This window comes from Penaeus japonicus, unplaced genomic scaffold (genome assembly GCF_977035675.1).
Source record: "Penaeus japonicus unplaced genomic scaffold, GWHDUDI00000001_assembly GWHDUDI00000001, whole genome shotgun sequence".
Taxonomy (NCBI): domain Eukaryota; kingdom Metazoa; phylum Arthropoda; class Malacostraca; order Decapoda; family Penaeidae; genus Penaeus; species Penaeus japonicus.
Genome location: NW_028234403.1, coordinates 7,027,011 through 7,037,010, shown reverse-complemented (window position 1 = coordinate 7,037,010; position 10,000 = coordinate 7,027,011). Strand labels below are relative to the sequence as shown.

At 37.1% G+C, this 10,000-nt stretch overlaps 2 protein-coding genes across 4 annotated transcripts in view; one reads left to right on the top strand and one right to left on the bottom strand.

Annotated features, from left to right (window-relative positions):
- Positions 1 to 267, top strand: part of Pif1 (Pif1 DNA helicase) — an 11,429-nt gene extending 11,162 nt beyond the window's left edge. For all 3 annotated transcript variants that reach the window (XM_086535414.1, XM_043004642.2, XM_043004643.2), the window contains one exon: positions 1 to 267. This exon is cut by the window's left edge and continues 245 nt beyond it. The gene's annotated coding sequence lies outside the window, so the exon portion shown is untranslated.
- A 5,331-nt stretch (positions 268 to 5,598) lies between these two features.
- The window catches only part of LOC122246222 (uncharacterized), a 4,965-nt gene continuing 563 nt past the window's right edge, over positions 5,599 to 10,000 (bottom strand). Inside the window, exons 2-4 of the mRNA XM_043004639.2 lie at positions 7,631 to 7,728; positions 7,371 to 7,505; positions 5,599 to 7,091 (exon numbers count right to left, since the gene is read on the bottom strand). Of these exons, the coding sequence (XP_042860573.2) occupies positions 6,452 to 7,091; positions 7,371 to 7,505; positions 7,631 to 7,728 (873 nt within the window). The 3' untranslated portion in view covers positions 5,599 to 6,451. The remainder of the gene's footprint in view (positions 7,092 to 7,370; positions 7,506 to 7,630; positions 7,729 to 10,000) is intronic.

Here is a 10,000-nt window from a genome sequence, read left to right as displayed (position 1 = left end):
TAATTAATATATTACTGGTCCTGAACCTCAGGTTTTCTTGTGGAGCTGTCTTTCATTTGTATGCATGTCTAAGGTATTTGATGAGTCCCAAAGTGGAATGAATTATTGTTTTATATAATTATACTTGCAGTTTTGTGCATGGTATGGAAGTGATGGATCTGAGAGAAATATATGGTTTTAATGCATATATTGTGAATCCATGACTGGGTTTTATTGGATATATCTTATCTATTTATGTATTTTATTTAAAGAAAAAATATCAAAACAATTTTTTCTGTTTTATTAACATTTCATCCATATTCTTATCTACTTTGATTTAAATTCACCGTCTCCCAATATTACTATCCATTACATAGTATACAATAATAGTGTACAAAATTTCCATTTACAGTAGAGATATGTAACTGCCTAAATATGTGTAATATATCTCTTTAACTCATTGCCGATGGGGGATAGATTTGCTTATCTAGGTTCCAGGATGGGTTTTATTTCTGAGCAGGGCAGCTTCGGCAACATATCTTAGATTTTTCCCACTCCCTTTTAGTCATTCATTGTAGAGCTCGAGTCATTTTTGTGTTTTTGTTTCTGTGTGTTTTACCGTTTTTTGAGACCTATATGTCGTATTACAGGCTCTATCAATTTTGCAGTTGACTAAAATTGTAGTTTAGGGTCCATATCAAACTTTTTGAAAAACTGCTCCTCAACAGACTAGCTCCATCAGTCGAAGACCAACTCATCGAGGAGCAAGCTGGCTTCAGAAAAGGGTGCTCCTGTTGTGGCCAAGTTCTTAATCTTGTCCAGTTTATTGAGGACGGATTTCAGAAGAAGTTTAAAACAGGAATAGTCCTGGTTGACCTCACAGCAGCTTATGACACAGTCAACCACCGCAGCCTGCTAATGAAAATGGCCAACATGGGGTTAAATGGACATATAGTTAATGTCCTAAGGAATCTACTCAACAACCGACGATTCTATGTAGAAATGGATGGCAGAAAGAGCAGATGGAGAAGTCAAAAGAACGGACTCCCACAGGGATCAGTGTTTTCCCCTTTGCTTTTCAACATCTACACCAATGACCAGCCTTCCTATCCCAATACAAAACGTTTCATCTATGCTGATGATCTTTGCATTGCCACCCAAGCAAAGAACTTTGAAGATATTGAGGCGACTTTGACAGAGGCACTCAATGAAACTGGGAGATATTATGAGGACTGGTCATTAAATGCCAATCCAGGGAAAACTAAAGTATGTGCATTTCACCTTAACAACCGAGAGGCCTCCCGAAAGCTTAACATCGATTGGAATGGTAAATCCCTCATTCATGACGAGCACCCCACCTACCTGGGTATAACCCTTGATAGGACGCTCTCATTTAATTCACATGTAGAGAGGCTTCGAAAAAAGATTTCTTCACGCCTGAATCTTGTTAAAAAACTAGCTGGAACGAAATGGGGCACAGACCCTAAGACCTTAAGGACAGCTGCCCTGGCTCTGTGCTATTCTACAGCAGAATACTGTGCCCCAGTGTGGTCTCGATCCTCACATCCCAACAAAATCGATCCAATCCTAAACGAAGCTTGCCGTGTCATAACTGGTGCATTGAGACCTACACCAGTGAATTCCGTCCATAGACTCTCAGGTATTCCACCTCCAGCCCTGAGAAGAGAAACTAGCACCAAATTGGAAAAACGTAAGCAAGAGCAGGACGATCGTCACCCACTTTACTCTCATGTACCACCCCCGACTAGACTAAGATCTAGGAAAAGTTTCACCACAGTCGAAAGGCTTCCTGACGATATAACTCCAAGACGTTACAGAATGAATAAATGGAGAGAAAAGGAAAACTTGGGACCAGAACATCCTAACATCCCAAAACCGAAAGAAAAACTACCAAAAGGTACAAACCTTGGTAGGAAAGAATGGTGCACCCTTAACTGCGCCAGATCCGGTGTCGGAAAAACTAGGGATAATTTAACAAAATGGGGTTTTGCCACGTCCACTACGTGTGATTGCGGGTTCCCTATCCAAGAAATAGACCATATCATTTCTAATTGCCCAAGAAGCCCTGTCAGTATTCGTCCACCAGACCTACAAAAGGTCACCGACAGGCCCAAAAAATGGATAGAATTCTGGTGTGATACGATATGATGATGATCAAACTCATTTTTTTCTTTATACTCAATGTGATAGAAGCATTGCTATTTTAGGGGAGGACAAAAAGCAACTTTATTTCTTCGTTTTTGTGTGCTGTCACGAACGAACAAGAAACATATAACCATACAAAATGAAGATAACATGAAGAGGTAGGGAAGAGGAAGAAAATTGTGCTTTTGAAAGCGAGTGCCACAATAAAAGGCATCCCAACTGGCACGGGGGCACATTGTAGGCATTGGGCATGGTTTGAGTCACCTTACTCCTCTTGTTCTGCCTGCACATTTTCATCTGCAGTACTTGAGAGCAAGAGGTCAGCAACTTGCTATGTGCCATCGCTCTATAGAGATAGTGCTTGCTAGAGACTGTAGATGGGTGCCATTCAAGGTTGTCTCCTGCTGGTGCTAGAGGAAAGTGGTGCCATCTAGGTTTTGGATGTGAATTGAAACCCATTTTGATTAACCCATCCCCGACGGGGGAATTCTAGCCTTGAATGTCCAAATGCTGGGGCGTTCGAATTATTAGGCCTAAATCAATTGAATGGCTGGCACAATACTGTGCCGCCCGGCAACTGGGCTTTTGAATGCGCGGTATACATGCTGTACCACCCGTCCTGTGTGGGTTAATATTACAGCAGTTATAATAGTTATGACTAATTGTCAATATCACTCACTCATTACTCATAGCACAATAAAATAACATAGTGGTCTAAAATCACCGAAGGTCATGACGCCCATTGTCAGGCCAGACCTCCTGCTTCATGTATGATGAATAAACACGTGACCCATTGTTAACGGATTATCATAAATAGGTCTGGCAATCATGAGGAGAGTGACCTGAGATAAATTAATGAATAAACTTTCAATATTATGGAGTTAAAAGTTGAAAATTGCATGATACATCACATGGAGACCTCTACAATGAATGAGGCCACAACTCTAGTGCATTACACTCAATTACTCTCTTCTTTTCAACAAAGATGTGGTGTCTTGTTTCTGTGACAAGTCGGGGGAGTCAGTTGTTTTCTATAAAAGCATAGAATGTTCTCTGTATGTTATGTATCAGATCATGTTTCCAAATCAGTGCACCTGTAAATTACATATTTGGAGGACTGTATATTAACACTACATGTCTACAGCCAGTGACAGAAAAATGTAAGCTTTACTTTGGGAGCACAATGGGGGTACCTCTGAAGGGTCTGAATCATGACAATGAAAAACACATGAATTGAATGCCTTTAGTGCATTCTTTCTTGGCTTGATGTTTTTAACTTTAACCCTCTCTCGCCGGGTGGTACACCCTTGGTACCACGCATTCAAGGGCCCGTTCACAGGGTGCTGGCATACGGCGTCGATCATTTAATTGATTTAAGCCTATGCATTCGAGAGCCCCGGCGTTGCAATTTGCAAGGCTGGAATGCCCCCGGCATGAATGGGTTAAGATCTATTTCACTGTCTGTGACGGAATCAACAAAAAGGTTATTCCATTTTAAAATTCCTAAAAAGTAATACTTTTAGTTTTTGTGTGTGTTGTTCTTAGCAGTAAGAAAGTATCTGTGGTTCTAAAGGCTTCTTTAGATTATTGGATAAACAGCACATACTAAATCCCCTTGGTAATGGTGATGGCAGTCCATGAATTGAGTAATAATATCATGTTTTTTCATAGCCTGTCATTAGAAAGAAAAAAAATAATGGGATGCAGTGATCAGCAGTAGATGACTAAAATTACATCAAAAAACATAATCCTTATTTTTGAAAATAAAAATAAACAGAAAAGATCCTCCTACATATACAAAACCCTGATTTTTGTATAATACCACACAAAAAGTTAGGCATATTATGAAGTAATGCATTCGCTACTCTAATAAACTGTGCCTCTTGCATAACATGCCTTAATTCATTGTTGGAACAGCAGGATACTCCGTTTATGACTGGAAAATTATTAAGTGAAAAATGCATTGCAACATTTTTGAAGTAGCTCTTCTCCCAGCTTATAAACAAAATCTAAGTCCACTTTTTGTATCACTCAGTCCATTCCAGACAAGCATTAAGATATACATAATGGCCTAGTTCAGGTATCACAAAAAAAAAAAAAAAAAAAAAAAAGTGCATCAATGATGCAAGATTGCAACACTGCTTACTGTTGAAGCACACTCATAGTCATAAAGTCCCATGTTTGGTGATGATTTCACTCATTGGACAAGTCTGTTCAGTTGGGATGGATTGATTGATTATTGAGCATAATCTGCTAGATCATTAGTGCTCAGTTAGGAGTGACAAAAACATTTGCGCGATCCTTCTAAATTCTGGCCAGTATCAGCAGCATCAGAAATATCCCATCTCGTGGCCAGTTAGCATCCTCGGACTCTCATGCGTAACAGGTTAATACATACCTTGTAACAAGGGTAATAGTAACATTCATTAGGTATAAAACTATAATTCAAGGATAGCTTCTGCTGTCTTGATTTTATTTCAAGTTTTATATTACAGCATTTAAGTCATTTCCTTCATTATATTCATATCCATGAACACAGATTTCTTCAAACATTTATCACTGCTTTGAAAACAAGTATTTGAACTTCGCTTCTTTTAGAGACCATCAAATCTTGTATGACAGTCTTACTGTTTTAAACTATCTCTTTATCATTTCCACATCTAATTCTCATTCTTTTGATTACAAATATGATTTCATGTGAAAATTTGAAATTTTTGAGGCTAATGAAGATCCAAATGATCTTTGTCAATAATGTAATGTATATTGTACACCTATACGTGTTTTAGGACTAGAATTTTGTAAACAAAACACTTTTTATATTCTGTGTTAGGTAGCCATTAAAAAAGTTTCTTGAAAATAAAACACATGCCTGCTTTTTTAGAACTTCAGAAGTTTTGCATGAAAGCTTCAGCTATATACAATATAGACTGAACAATCTAACTATATCATAAAACAAGCTTTTAATGCATTTAAATAATGAAGATATAATACAGTAAAGATCATACTTTTTGTTATGCTTAAAGGTAAATTAAATGAAGTGTGATTAACAACTAAATTAATTTGTTCAATAATGTCAAGGCCAATCAGAAATGTATAGATGGCACCAAATTGACCTGTTAATATTTGGATATGTTTAAAATATAATAATAACTAGATGTTGCCAAATATTTCTTTACCAGCCCACTTTCCAGACCTCTCTGACAGCCTATTTCATCTGGCCTTCATCCCATCCCTCCATAACTTATGTGCTGGAATGTTTCTATGTGTCATTTACCCTCCAACCTTCATAATTACTTTCTTAATTTCTAGGGTCAGTAATATATTTTTTTAATACTTGGATATACAATACAAAAGAGGTTTGATACATATAATTTTGCACTGCATAGTACTCTGACCCTTGCATGTTTAGTCACATTTGATATGCAAACTGGTGGGTGTGTTAATAGGAAGTAGTTATGACATACATATATTTTTGTCACATACTTCCTTTCCCTCAGGAAAGTCACTTGCATAAGGTAAATTAATGCATTAATAATACAATTATGCATTAACATACTTTAACACACAAAGAAAATATTCAAATTCATTCTTATATATATTCAAAACACTGGATGGCATGCCACTAGAATCACCTCTTCTGAATCTAACAGACAGGCACATGTATAGACAGATCTTCCTTTCTATATTTCATTTTTTCAAGTTTTATTTGAATAGAGCCAAATTGCAAATATGGATTTTAATATATAAGAAATTTCTCAGTTCTGGTATCCAAATTACAATCAACAAAGACATGCAAATTCAAGCTGTTTAAGAGATTTTGGTCTTTCACACATTTGTATCTCATTTCTCACTAAGCCATATGAATTTGTGGTCAGAAAGGGCTCAGCCATCAGGAAGATGGCTACATTGTGTATCATCATATTATGATGATACACATTCAGTGCAATGCACTGAATGTCAGTGAATGCACTTAACAACCAAGAGAATAAATTGCAAGAACTAGAGCCTCAATGCATGATTATGATTATGAAAAAATTTAGTGCCAAAATCTTCAGATACAGGAGGCTCTACCATTTATTAACCAACTTTCATGTTGTATGTAACATTGTGTTATAACAGATATCTAATGTTTTAAATGTTGCAGCTAAGGATGAAAAAGGGTATTCAATATTGTATCTATGAGACAGGCTGTACTTTAATTATAAAGCAAGTCACATTATATCCAGTACATAGAATCCACTTTTATAACAGTAAATCATAATCATAGAAAATGAAAAATCTCACTTAAATTACTTTCTATTCCTAATCATTCTTGAGGATTCATAAACTTTAATTTTTTAAGACCTGGACTAAAATTTCTTCCACTAGTTTGATCCCCCTCTCCTCTCATGTCATCATGGGAAACATTACCTCTATTACTGAAATCCCCTCTGCCCCTACCTCTGAAATCTCCCCGGCCTCTGTTGCCGAAATCTCCCCGGCCTCTGTTGCCGAAATCTCCCCGGCCTCTGTTGCCGAAATCTCCCCGGCCTCTGTTGCCGAAATCCCCCCGGCCTCTGTTGCCGAAATCCCCCCGGCCTCTGTTGCCGAAATCCCCTCGGCCTCTGTTGCCGAAATCTCCCCGGCCTCTGTTGCCGAAATCCCCCCGGCCTCTGTTGCCGAAATCCCCCCGGCCTCTGTTGCTGAAATCCCCTTTACCCGCCTCACTGCCTTGCGAGTCTAAATACTCTCTGTTATTAAACATTGGCCTCTTTCCTCTGGCAGCATTTCCTTTGAAGAATTTATTTTGCGGAGAATCTTCAGTGTTATCATATTCATTCTGATCACTCTTTCTCTTGGTAAATTGCTTGGCTTTGTTGCCTAACAGCTTGCTATAATTCTCTGCAATCTCTTCTGCTGTCACATCCTCCTGTATTCCACCCCCATTACTGGATATAGGTAAAATCCTGGGAAGGAAAAAAAAGTGAAATGTTACATAATCAAAATGGCTCAAACAGATATGGTATAAAAGTAATGGTCAAGGTAAAAGTAAAAAAATAATAATAATGATAAAAAGAATAATAAGAAGAAAAATAAAAAAGTTGTATGCTATACCATGTTCATAATATAAATCATATAAATAACATATCCACAAAGATACTCATATGGAAAGATCAAGAGGAGTCACTATTCCGTAAAAACTGAAACATTGTAAAAGATTATCGGAAGAACAATTGTATACATACGGTTTAGTTTTGTATACTCCAGTTAGCTTGTCTTCATTGAGCTTCTCAATATCCGGGTCCATTCCACCAAAAGACAAACGGCAGGGTAAAAAATCCATACAGTCAAAATACGAGTCAATCATAACAATACGGTCCCTGGAAGAAAATAACATATGCTTTTCAACCATTTCATCAGTAGGGAAAAGTGATTTTTCAAAATATATCAAGATACATAGAAAAGGAACAGAAGGCCATGTCTGTTAATAGCAGGCATCACTTACGCTCCTTTATGCAGTAATGATAATTGATCTTGGTACAGCTGCTGACGTTCTTCATTTTCTTCTTGCAGCTCTGCCTTTTCTTTGCTCTTTTTCATGAACTGAAAAGCAATTGTGCACTTAATGAATGTAGAAGAAAAAAACGAATCCTGTTCATACTGACACTTGTGATAAAACAATAATTTGTTCATAATGAAAAGTCTGATTTCATGTGTTATAATGCCACTAATAATAAAAAATAAGATAATGTCAAGAATGAATAACAAAATAACATATTTTCTATTCACTAAAAAATGAAGACCTTAATTTCCCTTTTGGTAACAAGAATTATAATCTTTACCAAATACGTATGCTATTCAACTCAATGACTCTGGGTATGTTATCAAGATGGGTTATCTACCTGCCAGAAAAAAATTATTCTCATCTGGGATTATTTTCTGAGAGCATGGTCACACATGACACCTCTCCAGCACAATCGTTACTCTAAACCTAATGCTTGGAGGACAGCTTAAACGTGTAAACATGATCTGAAGGTATACAGCTTCCATTTCATCAACTTTTGGAAAGTTGAGACTGACTGTTATTTATAGTATATACCTCATATTATGAGATATCCACTGTGTACAATGCATACATATTGGACAGGTGTGTACCTACTGGTCACCTTACCTAATGCCAAAAATTGAACTTTTTTATACACTTATAAGCAAATAAAATCACATAATCAAGGACATCACAATACCAGGTGGACACCTGAAAATTTATCATATATTCATATTCATTTATCTAAAAATTAGGGTCTGGATTAGCAAACAAACTTATGGGAAATCTTACAGCCAGATAAATGATATTTATAGAGCAGTATGGACTAAAGTCACTAAGTACTTAACCCGTTAATGACAGGGCTATTCTGGCTCTAAATGATGGAAGCGCTGGGATATTTCACACCCATAAAGCTAATGCCTCGGGATTCTCACCCATACTGGCTGCGGCCAAGTGCTGTATGCCTGATCACCCGGTGTACCGGCCAAGAGGATAAATGCAACAAAATATCTCGTCCCTGGTGGCTGAAACCACTTGACATATCTTGTCACCCATTGTTAACGAGTTAAACAGAGCCAATCATTGCTAAATAAGCAAATATATGCATATACACATATACCAGTGCATATGAACACCTGGTAAATATATAGTATATTTGGAGGAAATAATCACAACTTTAGGCTATTTGGCTCTAGTTCAAAGATTGTTTTCTTTTAACATATTTTGGATTTATCATTGCTTCCATAGCAAAATGCCAATAAGATTTAAGCCATTCACGACTGAGGTTATATATGCATAATGCTGCTCCCACCGGCTAGATAACAAAAGCACATAGTGACTAAGTGCGAGACCTCTTCCTGTGTAATGCCGTGCTGCGCCTCTCAGAGCGCTTTCCACCCGCCCCATTGAACGGGGTAATAATTGGAGGTTTTTGTATTTATTTACAATATATTCACAAGTGAATAAAAATCTGTCTCTACAAATGGAACTTTGATGATTATGTGTATATGTAACGATGTAAAACATACATATTAAGGGAGAGATCTTAATGTTCTAGGACATCACCCAGGGAGAGCTAGATATTACACTAACGTGATAACATGTCAACCGGCACGAATGGGTTAAAAGGCAATAAATAGTAGAAATGCATCCATCCACTTTGGTGACATTTGGTCACCTGACAATTAAAATAACCTGACAAACATTGTAGATGACATCTGGATACATATCTACAATTTATGTAACACTGTTTGTAAGAATATTGGCAATATGTTGTCAGCAAGAGTTGACAGTGAGGCTTATTACATAACAAGAAAAGTGCAGTCTTGTATACAGTTAAGCAGAGGATGCTGCCTGCTTCTTGCTATCTATGGCCCAAGATAAAGAAGCATTCAATATATTCCAATTTGAATATCTGCATATTTGAATATCCACTGCTGTTGGTAGATGTGTCTGCCCACGTTTCCCTAACTACACTAATTCATCTGCACGAGTTAGCAAAATGTCACTTACAAAGTAGTACAAATATGTCTCCAACAATGTATCATCAACAATTCAATAGGTTAATGCCTACTATCTTGTATTTTGAGTCGCCAGCACACTTTATAGACAATGTGGATGAATACAAGTGTCAAGCAATCACCGTGGCCTACACACCTATAGCAAAGACAAAAAGACATCCAACATGCATATTCCAGCAAAAGAGTGTTATCATAAGAAGACAGCAAAGTTTGTAATAATCCAAAGACAATGCTTCATTAACTATATCTGAAAATTGTGTATCAGTTCCTGGATTTTAATGGTTGATGCTTTTGAATCAACTTCAGCAAA